Below are 17,207 nucleotides of genomic sequence, written 5' to 3'. Positions count from 1 at the left end.
TGTCCCCAACCTCCCGGCCTACAGGGACGCCCGCATGCCCCCGGGCCTCCCGTCGCCCCAGCTCTGAAAACCCACCCTCGGGACTCCCCCGCAGTCCCGCGCCCACTCCCGCACCCCGATCACCTCCAGCGATGCGCTCCCTCTCCCCGGGACCACGGGCGCGATGGCCGCCCTGCGGACAAGGCCACCAATAAAGTTATTGAAATTGAAGCTGCACCCGGGGTGACGATTTGGGTTTCCTCCTAAAATGGCTACGAGGCCCGCGGCGCGGGGCCGCCCCTGCGCACTCCTGCCGCCCTCCGCTGCGGAGCCCGGGCCCGCCTCTCTAGCCACCGCCGCCGCCTCGATGGTGGGCGCGCGCAGCCTCCAGCGCCGCGCGGGGGCGCCGGGCAGGGTCTGCTCCAGCGGCGACGTGGGAGCCGCGGGCTCCGCACACTCTGGCGAGGAAACAGCTCGGAGGACTCGCGGGACTCGCTGCCACAGGACCAGTGCTGCTTTCTTTCGGGGCGTCTCACGCGACCTCAGGTACGCCAAAACATTTTATGAGCCGCATTGCCCTGAGCGGTGACCGGGAGAGGTGGGTTCCTATAGGGAATAATAAAATAGACTCCATCTCCAGGCTGAGGGAGTAGAGGTCAAGGCTAGAGGCTAAGACTGTGCCAAACCACAGGAAAGAGTAGTCAGCCCCAATTGGGGTCTGGGGAAGAATTCAAGATGCAGTGTTTAGTTGTAGATAGACCTTGACAAATTAGTGAATGGTTAGAAGAAGAATTCTCTTATAAACTAAGAAATAACATTTGCAATGATTAACTCCAGAAGAAATAAAATCCAAGAGAAACGTCCACAACAAAAACACCAGAAGGCACACAAAATGTATAAAAAGGTCACAGACGATTCTAGGGTTGGGAGGAGTCCAGGATTTTATTAAGTGGCACTTATTGTTCCCAACAGAAACCTTTATTTCTAAATATGTGTCACATATATAGACCAGCAGCATTCATGTATCACCTGGGTGCTTGTTAGAATCTATGCAAAATCCGAGGCCCCATCCCCATGTACAGAACTAGAATCTTCACTTAACAAGTGAGAAAATTGCTGCTTTAACAGCTGATAGAGAGCAGATCCAGATTTGATCCCTTTTTATATTCTGCACACACCTTGTACCGAGTAAGCTTTCAATAAACATTTGCAGAATGAAGGGTAAAGGAACACTACATTTCTAAGGAGATTTGGCACAGGGCTGTGGAACTCCAAGTCACACAAACCAGGGTTTCTGAGTGAGCAGCCCTGTTTGTTGTAAAGTCTGTTCTTGTATTATGATTTTGAAAAGTCTACTTAAGTCAATATACTGCTCCCCCATTCTTTGCTCTGTTCCTTATGATGACTTAAGTCATCTTCTTGCTATTGATCAAAAACAGTTTAAGGAAAGAAAGTGCAATTTTACCACAACCCCTTGCTCACCTCTCCAAATTCTTGACCTGTCTGAGCACCTCCTTTGGGTTATCCTTACTTTTTCCCCTTTCACCCTCAATTCCTGTCATCCTTCCTCGTGGGACTCAGAATAATTCTGACTGGTTCTGTTCTCTTAGGGGAAAAAAAGCAGCAAGGTGATTAGCTGACTGAAGACAAAGTATTTTAGATTTGAGCAGGTGGGAGGTGAGAAATAATCAACTAGAATAGTAGGATAGATAATTGACTAGAAAAATGAAGTGTGAGTGGCAGATTGTACTAAAGGTCTAAGTATGGTGGTTATGAGTATAAGACAAGCCAATCCACCATAGTATTGTTGTCATCATAATTAGCTGTTACATGGAGAAGGGCAACAAAAGAGTTGAGAGTGCATAACAGGGTGAGAGTATAATGTTGGGTCATGGGTTTTAAACCGGTTGGGCTGGGAAATGAAGAGCAAATTGATGGAGGGCCTAGGGGAGTCAAAAATACCAGAGTGAGTGAACTGAGTAGGTAAGAGTGGTTTGGAGTGTAGAATGTTTGACATTGAAATTTCAGTGCTATTGCAGTTATTCACATTGACTGTCTTAGATATGACCGTAGGTGTAGGTAGGTGAGGTGAGATTGATCATAAAATCATCAGAGTAAGGTCATAGAACTGAAAAATGAGATGGCAGAGAGTATTAGAGGCCCACCTCAACATTTGTTTCCTCTTCCTTTTCAATAACCTTGGTATAATAACCTTGGTGTGATAAAAGCATAACAACCATATGGTATGGCACATTTTGTAGCTTTCCTGATAGCAAGATATATGTGATTACATTCTTCCAGCGAGATCTAAGAGGAAATTTTATATGGAACTTACATTAAATCTTAAAAGAAAGGGTATGCCCTTACATTTCTCCTCCTTTCTTGTGGGATGTTCATAGAATGGCTGGAATCCAGCATGAGGTAGCTGGACCATGAGGTAGCTGAGAATGATAGAGCAGAAAAACAAACTTCGAAGCTGTTGTATACCAAGTCTGCCTACCTCTGGACCTTTTTATGTGAGAGGGAAATAAACTTCCGTCTTTTTAAAATCATTTTGGCGGGGAGGGGGGGTGTGTTTTTTATATATAGCCAAACCTAATCCAAACTAATATATTGGATAGGTGAAAGTATTACCTACATATTAAAACTGCAGGGGTAGTTATGTTTATAGAGAAAGGCACAAAACTTGATACTAAAATATTTACAGAATGAAGGGGCGTGAATGGGTCTAAAAATAGCTACAACCAGGAGAGGTGGTGGCCAATACTTCAATGGAGTAGGAGGATTTGAGAAAGTAAAGAGAAATAGCAATGAGGAACTCTAGGCGGCTTGAGGATTGAATAAGACATGCACCCCACTTTCTTTTTTATGTTAAGATCCTAACTGTGTGTGTATGTGTGGTGCTGGGGATTGAACCCAGAGCCTTGTGCATTCGAGGCAAGCACTCTACCAGCTGAGAGGATCCTGACTTTTTAAAAGAACTATTTGCATAAATAAGTTATAGACAGACAGGTGTTTCAAACCACAACAGAATATTAGATATCATACTGACTCAGATCAGTGAGTCATTCCAGAATATCTTCTGAAAAAACATGTTTGCCCCACAGACATTTCAAAATATTAAGCATCTCAATCTCCTTAATCATGTTTTCTGAAAGTGTTATTCACTATTTTTAAAAAATACCTTTGTTTTACTTATTTATATGTTGTGCTGAGGATCGAGCACACGTGCTAGGCGAGCACTCTGCCACTGAGCCACAACCCCAGCCGCCCCCCACTATTTAATTTTTTAAAAACTTGGTCATATTTTTATCTCCCATGTTATGTGTATTCATTTAATTAATCTATGGAGGCTTCACTGTTTTCCAGGCACTATGCTAGGAACTAAGAACACGTAACTGCAAAGAAATCTGCCTCCCAAGAATGTAGTCGTTCAAAGAGGAACCATGTGAGAGAACTTTGTTACCACATAGGTTTGTAAGGATATTCAACAGGTGTGATAAAAGCACAAAGGAGCCCAGGTTCATATTGGGGATTAGGAAGCTCTTCACGGAAGAGGTAACAGATGAACTGAATATTGAAGATGATAGAGCTGTTATTTAGTTGAAGAATTTATTGAAAGTACAACAAAAGAATATACAGAAGCATAGAAAATTATGCACTTTGGGAAATTCCAATTAGGTAGTCTAGAGAATATTTATTACTACATTATGGTTAGCCAAAGTAACAAGGCAGGCCCAATATTAAGTATCATTACCTTATTTATGTACATAGCTACCCTTAGTATAAATCTTGTTTGAGGGGACTACCAGCTTCATGTTCTCAGATACAAGAAAACTTATCTAAGTGAATTGAAGAAATTGTCTTTTGACTTTATATCACCATTTCTCAGTCAATACAATTATAGTCAATACTTAGCAAAGGAGGTAAAATTTGCTGTAGTAAATTATATTATGTTTTATTAAATCAACTTAATTTGTGAGTAATCAGGTAAACACATAGTAATGTAGATGAATGGCATAAACAATGTTGTTGTTCTTCTAAGAAAATTCCTCTAGACTGTAGCTCTAGGTCAAATCCTGAATCAAATTAATACATTTCTTTTTTTTAAGTAATTTTTAAATTTTGAAATAGTTCTTGATTTAAGAAAGTTTGCAAAAATATTAGATTTATTGGATACACCCACCTAGTTTTCCTTACTGTTGACACATTATTATGGTACATTTGTCACAACTCATAACCAACATTGACAAATTATTATTAACCATAATGCCTACTTTACTTATATCCACCAATTCTTACTTACTATCGTCTCTTCATTCCAGAATACCCCATTATATTTAGATGACAAGTCTCCTTAGGGTTCTCTATACTATGTTCAAAACTGCCTTGTTTTTGATGACCTTGACTGTTTTGAAGTGGTCAGGCAGTTTTTAGAATATTCCTCAAATTGAGATTGTTAGTACTTTTCTCATGGTTAAACGGGATATGGTTTTAGGGGGCAAATACCACAGTGGTAAAGTAACCTTCTCATCATATCATATCAAGGGTACATATAGTCAGTATGCCTTATCACTGTTGATGTTAATCTTGATCACCTTGCTGAAATGATATTTGTTGAATTTTTCCACTGAAGTCACCTTTCCCCCTTTCCATACTGTAATTTTTGAAAGGAAGTGAATCTATCTATGCCGCCCATTAAGAAGTAGACAATTGTGCTCCATCTCCTTGAGAAGAGAGTATTTATATAAATTATTTGGAATTCTTGTGTATGGGAGAGTGTCTGTTCCATCTCATTTATTAATTTGTTCAATCATTTACTTATATCACTATGGACTCGTGTATTTTTATGTCTTATGTTCTAATAGTACATTATTATTTTATTGTTCATTATTTGATGGCTTCTGTGTCCCCTTGACATATGCTTATTCAATTTCTGTTGTGAATACTTCTTTACTCTCTGGCATTCTGAGAATGCATTTTTCTTTGGTAACCAGATTTAATATAATTGGAGAATTTTTGTATAAATATATATGTACACATATGCGTGATCTTAACATAAGAGCAAAATATATAAATAGAATATTAATACTTATCAATAACTAAGGCTTTTAATCTTGAGTTGTTTTGAATGCAATATCCTATTCACATCTTACATTCAGCTTGGTTTAGAAATCAAGCAATGATTTTTTTGGGTGGTAACCTTACATGTTGTACATACAATGAGAGAGTCAAATCAATTTAAAAATACACACTTTAAAGAGGAAACTGGGGTGTTTTTAGTGATAATTAGGAATTAGGGGATTATTAATTCAATACATTTACATCCTAAAAGAGGCAAGCTTATATTATGAAAGGAGAAAATTTAAAAAGCAAGAGACCTTCAATTTACCTTTTTAAAAATACCTTTATTTTATTTATTTAATTTTATGTGGTGCTGAGAACGGAACCCAGGGCCTCACACATGACAGGAAAGCACTGCACTGAGCCACAACCACAGCCTTCAATTTACTTTTTGTGTGTGTGTGTGTGTGTGTGTGTGTGTGTGCGGGGGGGTGGGGAGTGTGGTGGGTATCGGGGATTGAATTCAGGGTCACTCAACCACTGAGCCACATCTCCAGACCTATTTTGTATTTTATTTAGAGGCAGGGTCTCACTGAGTTGCTTACTGCCTTGCTGTTGCTGGTGTTGGCTTTGAACTCGTGATCCTCCTTTCTCAGCCTCCCTAGCTGCTGGATTATAGGCAAGTACCACTACACCCAGCTTAAATTTACTTTTGAACAAGAGTAATCTGCAGATTAAAAAATAGTAGATCTGGCGCTGAGGCTCAGTGGTAGCGCACTTGCTTGGCATGTGTGAGGCACTGGGTTCCATTCTCAGCATCGTGTGTAAATAAATAAAGGTCTATCAATAGCTAAAAAAAATCTTAAAAAACACTAGATATACTTTCTTTTTAAAAAATTTATATTTATTTTTTAGTTGTAGTTAGACACAATACCTTTATTTTATTTATTTGCGGTGCTGAGGATCGAACCCAGGGCCTCCATGTGCTAGGCTAGTACTCTACTGCTGAGCCACAACCCCAGCCCTAGATCTACTTTCATAGATAACAAATACCCTATATCATAGAGATTCCAGAAGGAAAAAGACCTAAGGAATAATACCAACTTTCAGCTCTCTAGTTCTCGAAAAGTAAATTAGGTGAAATGATAGGCAGCTGTCCAAATAGATATGTGATTAAGAAGTCTAACTCTCAAATCTCTAATTTTTTAATGTGTATTTGTATTAGTTGGATGTGCTTTTACTTGTTCAAATTTATCTTGTAGTTAAGAAATGGGCAGCAATCCAAATTTAAAAAACATACTGCACAACAGCTATTTGTGAATAAACACTTGACTGGTACTTTCAATACCTTTCCCCATTGGAGTTCAGTGTGCTTGACAGCTGACAATTTCTCATGAAACAAGAATAGCAAAACTTCAACAGATGAGAAAACAGAATCAGCAGCAGCACTGGGATGTAAACCCAAGTTCCTGCTTTCTATTTATTTGCTCTGTTTTTCAGAACTACATTGTATGATTTAAGAAAAAGGGCTATTAGAATACGCCTACATTTTAGTCAAAACCTCTTTGAATTCTTATTACTTAGATTTTACTTGAAGGAGTGGAAGAAAGAGTAAGAGGAAACGAAACATCACATTTGTAGACTTGACTACAATAGTTGGCAGGTACTTATTTCCTAAAGTAAAAATCTGATTAGATCCTATCTGGGAACTAAGAGATCAAAAAAGATAGGACAGCTACTTAAAAAATATCCCAGTTTTCTCAACCAAGTAGAACCCACGGGTAGATGTTAAACTATTAAAGCAACCTATGAGCCTAAAAAAATTGAAACTAATTTCTTTATTAAGAAAATAAAGACATGTTGCTTAGAGAAAGGAATAAAAATGACCAGTTATCAAGTACATTAGTGAATAGTAAGTAAAACAAAATGTTTTATGTATCTATATTTCTTATCATAGAAAAACAACTATTTTAAGACCATTATTTCTCCTATCTCTCAGAAAACGTATATTTAATTATAATATTAAAAGCAAAAATTGACCTTTTTTAATAGAAAATCAAATCTTATCAGAAGAATTACATGAAGTCAGTAATTTTTTAAAATGTGTATTAGTTGTATATGGACACAATACCTTTATTTTTATTTATTTATTTTTATGTGGTGCTGAGGATCGAACCCAGTGCCTCACCCATGCTAGACAAGCACTGTACCACTGAGCTACAGCCCCAGCCTGAAGTCAGTCATTTTTCATAGATGCTGATTTAGGGTCCTCACCATAATATTTGATATTCAACAAGGCCACATATCTGCTAAGGACATAATATAAAGATGACTAAAAGTGTGCCTGAGCTCACAGTCTGGAAATTATTGAAAGGAAAAAGTGACAGATCACAAGAGGAAGGAGGGTGAATCAACACAAATGAAAACACAGGATTTCATTATAGGGAAAAGTGGAAAGAGGATCAATGCTTCTGAAAGAAACAAAAGTAGATTTCTAAGAAATGAAACTGAGAGTTGTTCAATCTTGTTAGGTTTGGAAGCCATCTCTAGATTGAGCTTCCCAATGAAAGCCAGGTTTTTGACAATGGGACATCTAAAAATAAGCCATAATCACTGCAAAGAAAATAACAGCTAGCATAATTCTGCCCATTGTCTTTGTTAAAGCTATGGAATTATTCTTTTCAATTACTCTTGTCTTCATAGGCTTCCTGATACGATCATATGTGGTAAGGATGGTTTTTCGAGCCCCATCCCACTTTCCAGGGCCCTGTAGACGAAACTGGGCTGGAGTACAAGGTCCCAAAAATAACTGTAATGCTAGCTTGGGATCAGTGAAAGCCAGAGACAGTAGATTAGGCTTGACTCCCATCAAATCAGCAATCTGATCCATGGTATCAATGTAGTCTCCCTGAATGGTATGGCGTTGGCTTTCCACGTACCTAAAATAGAGAAGAGAGAAGCCACGGTCTATCAAAAAAGGCAATCAACTAGTCAGTCAACGTACACACTGTATTGATTTGGGGCACATTATATTGATTTTTTAAATTTTTTTTTTAGTTGTTGATGGACCTTTACTTTATTCATTTATTTATATGTGGTGCTGAGAATTGAACCCAGTGCCTCACACATGCTTGTCAAGTGCTCTACTGCTGAGCTACACCCTTAGCTTGTATATTGGGCTACGTGCTGTAGTAAACAGTGAAGAAAGATGATATTTGTCACCATTCTTAGAGATCTTATAATACATTAGAAGAGAAAAGATGGTTGTGTACGTAACAGAACATAAAAGGGTATTATGAGTTGGACTCCTAAATAGAAATGTAAAAAAAGGGTAGTTAAAAAAGGGCCATTGAAGAATTGAAAGATATAGGTGAGAACAAAGAAAAAGTATTTAAAATCAGGGAACAGCAGCAAAGTGAAGGAATAAAGCAAGAATGGGCATAAAATATTTGTGGTCATTGTCTAAATTAGTAGAAAACAAGAATGGACAGCATTCCAGATACCGAAGACTCTGATGAAAAAGAAGGAACTCACTCCAGTCCTCAAGCATGGGATTCTCAATTACTTTGTGAGGGCAGTGGTCCTGGGATGGGTGTGGGGTGTCCACAGTCAGGGCTTCCCAGTGAAAATGTTAATTTGGAATCCTGAAAGGTCCCTGGAGAGTGACTTATCCTACAAGATGAAGTGGCCCTCCCAGTGGAGCCAAGTTGAATGATTATACCAAGTGCAGATTTGGAGAGCTAAAAAGACTTTCTAGTGGGAAAATACAGTTACAGTAAAATATATGGAAGAAGTGTGACTAGGAGACTTTCACTTTTATTTTCTATAATGAAAAGAACAATGGAACACAAAGTAAGTAAAAGTTAAATTAAGCTAATTGAGGAATCCAAAAACAAAGACAGGAAAAAATGATTAGAAAATAAATTTTTGGTAGAATTCTTGAGATGGATTCTGGAAGAACTGATAGATGGTCAACTAGTACCTATCAAAATGGGGCTGGAGTTTTGAAGAGATGAAACAGGAAAGAATCAGAGAGCTTTCCTTTCTGGAGATTATATTAATTCAGGTGTTTGTACACATGCATTTATTTATCTTATAGTAGTATGTCAAGAACTGGAGTTTTTATGAAGGTTTCACAGATTCACTAGTTCCAGCCTTTTGGGGTTGTTATGAGGATTAAATAAGCTTCAAGCACATGAAATACTGAATGTGTGTAAACTGTCAACCTTCAGTAAAGTTCAAATTACATCCTTGGGGACCGCCCACAGTAAGAAGGTGTGGTTGGACAAGCCTAAGTCAAAAGAAAGAGAGCAGGAAAGTCCAAATAAGAGAATTTAGTGCCAAAAAAGAAAGGAAAGAAAGCCCTCTAAGAAGGGAAAATGTTTAAAAGTGCCAAGCTCAGTAGTAACAGAAAGGAACCTGGTCATGGATGACCTTCAAGGGAACAATTTTAGGAGTAAGGAGGCAAGTTGAAAATACAGGGACTTGGGGAAGCAATGGGAGAGGCCTGAGAGCACAGGATGTAGAAACTTTACTATAGACCTTTAGCAATGAAAGAGGGGAGGAAAATAGGAGAGCACTGGGTAAGGATAAGATTAAATAAAAAGTTACTTTCTCTTCTTCCAAGATAGGGGAGAATCATGCTAGTATAGTCAACTGCAGAAAACCACCATTTTGGGGCCTGCAACAATCAATTTCCACATAAAAACAACCTTGGAATTTGAGCTCAAGTTCTGAAATTCAGACTGCCAAATCATCGTGTTCACCAAAATAGTAAGCAGCCAGTTGATGTTACTACTTTACCAAATCACATGGAGTTTTCATGCTCAGCCACTGTAACCTGTGTGTGCTGTCCACCTGATGATAGCCAGCAAATTAGTCACTTCAGATTTGTGAATCTACTTAAAGATTTGAAATTATCATTAATTCAACATAGTTTTCTAATACTTCAAGTAATCCTCCCCAAAATAATATACCTAATTTTTCTTCTCAATGAGCTTTTCCCTATCTAACTTTTCTTTTAGATCCTAAACATAGCCTTTATACACTTTCTTGAATTTTCTCTCCTTTCCCTCCACATTGAAACTGCTAGTACTATTTCCCCATTCTGTTGTCACAAACTATTATTCCCCTTTTCATCACAATATAATCAGAATTCTCAAATTAACAAGAGGAAACAAAATGTAGTAAAATATTGTTCTTATTAAGAAATTAGTAGAAAAAGTTACCATACATCTTCTTGGGAGAATTTCTTACCTTTTTGCCATTTCCTCTTGAGTCTTAGATATATCTGCCATCATTTCACTTTGTGAGGGCAATTTCTTTAGCCCTAAAGAGAAAAATTTTAAATATAAGTATAAATTACCTCAGTAAAAACAATGATCCTATTAACAATTACTGTGCTATGGAGAATTCAAAGAAATATAGGATAATTTTCTATACTCAGAGAGATTACAGTTTGCTTGATCACTTGATCCTGCCATAACCAAAATATAATAGGTTGAACATACATAATCTCAAAAAACAGAAATCTGAAATGCTCCAAAACCCAATATTCTTTGAACACTGACAGATACCATAAGTAGAACATTCTACACATGACCTCATGATAGGTCATGGCCAAAACACAGGCACACTAAAACTATTGTATAAAATACCTTCTGGCTATGTTGTGTAAGGTGCATATGAAAACTAATTTCATATTTAGACTTGGGTTATATCTCCAAGATAGGTCATTATGTATATGTAGATATTTCAAAAATCTGAAAATATATGAAGTTCAAAACCTCTGGTCCTAAGGAATATTCACCTGTATCAATATGCATAGTTTATTCTGCTTTGTCTTTGGAACATATTTACTGTACTCAGCCTCCTCCTTAGCATAGTCTTTGAGTTGGTAAATTAAATATGGACAAAGGAAATGACAGATGGCCTTAAAATCATATGAAAACATGAGGCACAAGGTCAAAAGGCAAGTCAAGTGTGGTGATGCATGCCTATAATTCCAGCACTTGGAAGGCTGAAGTTGGAGGATAACTTGGGTCCAGGAGTTCAATCAGCCTGAGCCATGTAGTAAAACCCCATCTCAAAAAAAGGAGGGGAGTGGAGAAACACCTGTACAAATATCTTAATAACAAAAGTATTTTATACAAGAGAGAATAAAGGAAGTAAACGTAAACTCTCAATCACATTTTATGCTAAAATATTATGGAAGATAAGCCTCACGTTGGTTGAAAGTCCCATGAGGTCTTACTTCTACTGATCTACTTCCCATTTTACTCCCTCTAACTATTTTATTCAATAAGAGTTTGTGGTGGGGGGGAGGGGGGTAAGGCCAAAGGCAACTCATATACCCAATCTTGACAAATAAATTTAAGCACTAATGTACAGACAGTTTCTGTACTGTGATTTAACACCAAGGACATGACTGGACAAAGGCAGAATCACATTTAAGTCTGTATAAACAACTCTAGCTCAGTTAGCCGTTTGCCCTCATATATAGCATTATGCCCAGCCAGATATGTAGACACTATGCCTTGTACAAAATTTGAGCCACAATCCTAAAAAATGTTACTCTCTATATAAATTCTGGTATGTAGAATTTCAGAATGGGAATGTATCTTACTCAGTACAATCCGTCTCTCTACAATACAATATCAGGTGGTTATCTCATTCTTCTTTAAAAGTCTCTGGACTTGGAGATCTCACTACCGTCTAAGAAGATGATATAATTGACCGATGTAGTTGCTGGAACATTATTTTTTGTACTGACCCCCAAATCTACTTCTATACAACTTATACCACTGGACCTAGTTCTTTCTTCTGGAGCCACATAATTGAATTTTAATAATTGATAGGACTTAAAATGTGAAAAGCACCATTCATAAGTACTTTGTCTTCTTATTATCAGACTAACCTGCATAGGTTCCTTCTATAAAAGATTTCATGTTCTCTGCCATCTGGTTTCCCTATCCTGATATGCCCCTCTTGAAACACAGAAGTAAGAAATTCAACACTCAGAGCCTACTGTGTTTTTGTGTGTGTGTGTGTTTTCCTAATTTAGCTATATGACTTATAAATCAATAAGGAAGCATGGGAATGTTTCCTTTGAAATTAATCACAGGTCTTTTAGGATATTCAAGAAGTACATTTTGAGAACTGATTTCCAATTACTTCTTACAGGGTACAGCCACACACAAGTTTTGCATTTATTAGCTAGAAACTTTATGGAGGAGGAGGGGGCGGTGGTCTATTTCTTGGTGGTGAGAGGCAGTCAGTTCATAAACTATTAAATTTGATGGACAGATAAAGATATTTACAACATTCTGTGATGAAGTTCTCTTTTGAATTTATTAACTTTCAATATTACCTTGTTTAGACACATATTGTATCATATTTTTTATCTCCCTCCTTCAAATCTTGCTCCCTACCCTTTTATATTCATAGTTTACATTAATGGCTACAGCACCTGGGCAGATTCTTTTCTCTCTTATCCCCAGCATGGTTTCTGTCACCAAATCCTTTCAAAGGTACCTGTGAAGTTTCATCCAAGTTTGTCTCCTCCTATTCATTTAGATTGCTATTTCCTTGGTTTAAAGGCCTCATGCAGTCTTTAAACTGAACTACTTCCCATTTTACTCCCTCTGACATGTATTATAAATTACAAATCTGATTTGACAAGTTCTCCTCTCCCAGCTAGAATCCTTCAGTGGTTCTCTGTTGCCTACATTAAATACAGACTTATTGCATGGCAGCCAAGTTCTTGATATCACCTCTGTAAATACTCCTAGCTTCATTTCCCTTAATTCCTATAACATTATTTCCCAACATTCTCAGTTACTTGCAGTACCCAGAACTCAATTACTCTGTCATTTTACCCTAACTTTATATAAATATTGGTGATTTTCCCACTCTTATTCTTCTCAATATTTCTTTTTTCTTTTAGTATATATATAATCATAGGAGCATTGGGTACTTGTTGTCCATTGTTGCCATAATAGCTCCTCTACATTGCTACTAAAACATCTGTTTAGGATGCAGTAAATATCTGTGAAGTGAATGAACACAGTAAATGTCTTTTTACTTGTTTGTCTTCCTTCTATGACTCTTAGTTCCATATATCCCACTCCTCAGTCTATACCCAATGGACTTAAAATCAGCATACTATAATGATACAGCCACATCAATGTTCATAGCAGCTTAGTTCACAATAGCTAAACTGTGGAGCCAACCTAGATGCCTTTCAAGAGATGAATGGATAAAAAAAAAACTATGTTACATATACACAATGAAATATTACTCAGCATTAAAAGAGAATAAAGTTATGGCATTTGCAGGTAAATGGATGGAGTTGGAGAATATCATGTTAAGTGAAATAAGCCAATCCCCAAAAACCAAAAGCCAAATGCTCTCTCTGATAAATGGATGCTGACCTGTAATGGGAGTGGGTATGTGTGGAGAATGGAGGAACTTTGATTGGGCAAAGGGGAGAGAGGGAAGGGGAGGGGGCATGGGGGTAGGAAAGATGGTGGAATGAGATGAACATCATTCCCTACGTACCTGTATAACTGCACATGTGGTGCAATACTGCATTGTGTACAACCAGAGAAAGTTGTGCTCCATTGTGTACGGTGAATTGAAATGCATTCTGCTATCATGTATAACTAATTAGAACAAATAAAAAATAAATAAAAAGAAAGAAATAGGGATTTTCTGTTTGGTTATGTTTGCATCTCCAGCACCTAGGAGATCATACATACTAAGAGATCAGTAAATGTTAGCTGAACAGTGTTATTGAAGAACAGTGAGGATTTGAAGTTTATTTTCCAAGAATCTCAAGACAATGTGGGAACAAAGAGAACCTAAATTAAGCTCTATGATAATGGGCCTTTCAATCTACTCTCAGAGTAAGGCATGTTGTATTTGTGTAATCCTGACTTTCTATAATCCTGACTTGCCCCTGCACATTTTTGTATAATGTTACAAGAGAAGAGAGATATGGCCACCATTCAGGCCTTCTGGACCAGTCTAGCCTTTTAACATGACTAGAAATTGGCCAAGGGAGTTGATAAGCTGCGCTCTTCAGAAGTTTAGAACTTCATTTGCATGAAGGCCATACTGTATTCATTTGACCTGGCATTTATGAGATACCTCCTATATGCTAGGCATTGATCTAGCCTTGGAATGGAAAGGCACATAAACATGATTATTTTATTAAAAGAGCTTTAAAAATACTAAGAAAGGAGGGACAACATATGCATAAGTTTATCCTGTATAAATAGGAATTAAGGGAAGGCATACCAAGAAAGAATATCAGGTACAAGGGTATCTCCTATATTTGCTGCTTAGTGGGTAAGTCATCTAGTGCTTCTAGAAAACTGGATGTGTGGTAAAGATTAGTGCAAGATGGACCTGAAAAAGCAGATTATAACAATCTGTGGCAGAACCTGAATGTCGTCCTATGATGTAATGCTTCTTGTGATACAAAGAATTGATATAACTTGATATGGTTTACAAGGAAAGAAATTTGCTAAATGAGAACCCTTGGGAGAACTGCAAAACAGGCAAAGAACAAAGAAACTTGATTTTATCCATGGTAAGGTTCCGGGTTCAGTGCTCTAGAAAAGGATGGAATATTTTTCTTGATAAGAGGGCAATAATTTCAGAGAACAAAGGAAGAAGAAAAATGGGAGTTGGTAGGGAGAGGACAGACCAAAGAAGAGGACAGGCTGAGTTGGGCAGGCATGAAAGACTGGGAGAAACTAGTTCATCTGAAAGGTTTGAAATTGGCACAGTGAAGATAGAATTCAGGGATGAGAAAGACAAGAATTTGGTAAATAGACCCAGGTAAGCTATAGCTAGAGTAAAAAACTCAGGGTTCATGTTGAAAGTTTGATAAAGTCATAGGGGTTCTTCTGAAGATTCCATCTTTGCAAAAGTTGGAAGAATGTGCGCTAGGCTTCTGCTATCATGAGAAGCTAGAAGCTAAGATTTTTTTTTTTTTTTTTTTTACATTTCCCTTCAGATCACCTACTCTCATATCCATAATGCAGATTCTTCCAAATACTCATGTTCCCAGTTCCTCTTAGCAAGTCACTTGGGCCTGGAATAAGAGTCCCAGTTGCTTCAAGTATACTAAGATGCTCTGACCTATTTTAATGAAACTTTCTCCCCTTACATAATTGACCTAATTAAAATATCCATTTAATATTACTAGGATTAAGCCAACCTCATGGGTTACTTATGTTTGATTGGTGGTCCATTACTCTCAAATAGCACATGACCTACTGCATAGACTGTAAGGAATTAAGAAATGGCAGACATTGGGAAAGATGCTTTTTGCCTATCAATTATGATTCCATTGCATTTTTCCCCTCTGCTATCATGAAAATCTTCACTGGCAAACAGTCAGCTATAATTCCAACAAAAACACTGAATAGTTTCAATTAAACACTAGTATTGACAGCAGATTTTATTATTATAGGATCAAAGAGTTTCTTCTCTAGAAAGAAACTACAAAGTCATATGGTTTCTCTCTATTCTGAGGCTTAACTCTCCTCCATTAACCTCTGTTCTAATGGCCATCTAGCCATATGACATTCTTTTCCTATGATGTTTGAATTCTTTACAATCTCAGAAGCAGCCCAATCCATCTTGAAAGGGCACTGGTTGATAGGAAAAGTTTTCGTTCACTTAGGCATTAGACCAGAGACCCCGCATCTACTAGAAGAAAAACTAGGCTGAACTCTCTATCATGTCAGCTCAGGAACTGACTTAATAAAATTTATAAAGCATAAGAAATAAGATCAAGAATCAATAAATGGTATGGTATTAAACTAAATAGCTTCTTCACAGCAAAGGAAACAATCAAGAACTTGAACAAAGAGCCTTTGTTTACCATCTGCACCTCAGAGGGAGCATTAATCTCCAGGATATACAAAGAGCTCAAAAAACTTAACACACACACACAAAAAAAACCCAAATAACCCAATCAATGGGCAAAGAAACTGAACAGGCAACTCACAGAAGAAGAAATGCAAATGGTCAAAAATATATGGAAAAATGTTCAGCATCTCTAGCAATTAGAGAAATGCCACTTAAAACTACTTTGTTCATCTCACTTCAGTCAGAATGGCAGTTATCAAGAATACAAGTAACAATAAAAGTCAGTAAGAATGTGGGGAGAAATGTATATCCACATTGCTGGTGAAACTGCAAACTGGTGCTAACCAATCTGAAAAGCAGTTATGGAGATTCCTCAGAAAACTTGGAATGGAACCACCACTTGACCTAGTCATCCTACTCCTAGGCTTATAACCAAAGGACTTAAAAATCAGCACACTACAGTGACGCAGCCACATCAATATTTATAGCAGCTCAATTCATAATAGCAAAGCTATGGAACCAAACTATGTGCCATCAACAGATGAATTAACAAAGAAAGTGTGGCATATATACACAATGGAATATTAGTCATAAAGACGAATCAAATTATGGCATTTGGCATTAAGTGAATGGAAATGGAGAATTTCATGCTAAATGAAATAAACCTGTCCCAAGAAACCGAAGGCTGAAGTACTCTCTGATATGTGGATGCTAACCCATAACAAGGTGGTATAGGGAGGAAAGTATAGAAGTTTACTGGATTAGACAAAGGGAAATGAAGGACTGAGTATAAGAAAGATAGTAGAATTAAATAGATGTAACTTTCCTATGCTTATATATAAATACACGACTAGTGTAACTCCATAGCATGTTCAACCACAAGAATGGGATCCAAATTGGAATGGGTTGCACTCCATTAATATATAATATGTCAAGATACAGCCTATTGACATGTATATCTAAAAAAAAAAATAAAAAAAAATTTTATATGGACAAAAAAAAAGAAAAGAAAAAAATGTCTTTTTTTAAAGTAAAGCTGATATTATGCAACCCTCAAAATTTCATTCCTTGGTTCTAGTTTGACTGTTTGCTCTACTAAATAAGTCTAAATCTTATCCAGTGAGTATCCCTTCAAATATTTGAAGAGAACTCTCAGATATTAACTTCTTTAGCCTAAACTTCTCTAGTAACTTTATTTGTATTTCAAATGATATGTTTTCACATTCCTTAAACCATTCTTATCTTTCTCCTTATTCAGTGAATTCCAGTTTCACTTTTAC

General features: G+C 37.2%; 2 protein-coding genes across 18 annotated transcripts in view; one reads left to right on the top strand and one right to left on the bottom strand.

The window, feature by feature from the left end:
* The first annotated feature begins 247 nt into the window (after positions 1 to 247).
* The window catches only part of LOC144368219 (uncharacterized), a 121,785-nt gene continuing 104,825 nt past the window's right edge, over positions 248 to 17,207 (top strand). For 7 of the 16 annotated variants that reach the window (XR_013427987.1, XM_078026915.1, XM_078026913.1 and 4 more), the window contains exon 1: positions 248 to 525. Coding sequence is in view for 6 of the 16 variants with exons in the window: in XM_078026915.1 (XP_077883041.1) it covers positions 248 to 525 (278 nt within the window). In the remaining 10 variants the exon portion in view is untranslated. The remainder of the gene's footprint in view (positions 526 to 17,207) is intronic. The other 9 variants (XR_013427994.1, XR_013427990.1, XR_013427995.1 and 6 more) reach the window with 3 other exon arrangements.
* LOC101974266 (flavin-containing monooxygenase 5) overlaps positions 6,863 to 17,207 on the bottom strand; it is a 32,984-nt gene continuing 22,639 nt past the window's right edge. For both annotated transcript variants that reach the window (XM_021721284.3, XM_005342066.5), the window contains exons 8-9: positions 10,300 to 10,372; positions 6,863 to 7,982 (exon numbers count right to left, since the gene is read on the bottom strand). In XM_021721284.3, the coding sequence (XP_021576959.2) occupies positions 7,637 to 7,982; positions 10,300 to 10,372 (419 nt within the window). In that variant the 3' untranslated portion in view covers positions 6,863 to 7,636. The remainder of the gene's footprint in view (positions 7,983 to 10,299; positions 10,373 to 17,207) is intronic.

This window comes from Ictidomys tridecemlineatus, chromosome 11 (genome assembly GCF_052094955.1).
Source record: "Ictidomys tridecemlineatus isolate mIctTri1 chromosome 11, mIctTri1.hap1, whole genome shotgun sequence".
NCBI lineage: Eukaryota > Metazoa > Chordata > Mammalia > Rodentia > Sciuridae > Ictidomys > Ictidomys tridecemlineatus.
The sequence above is the reverse complement of the archived record's forward strand: the minus strand, read 5'-3'. Positions and strand labels throughout refer to the sequence as shown.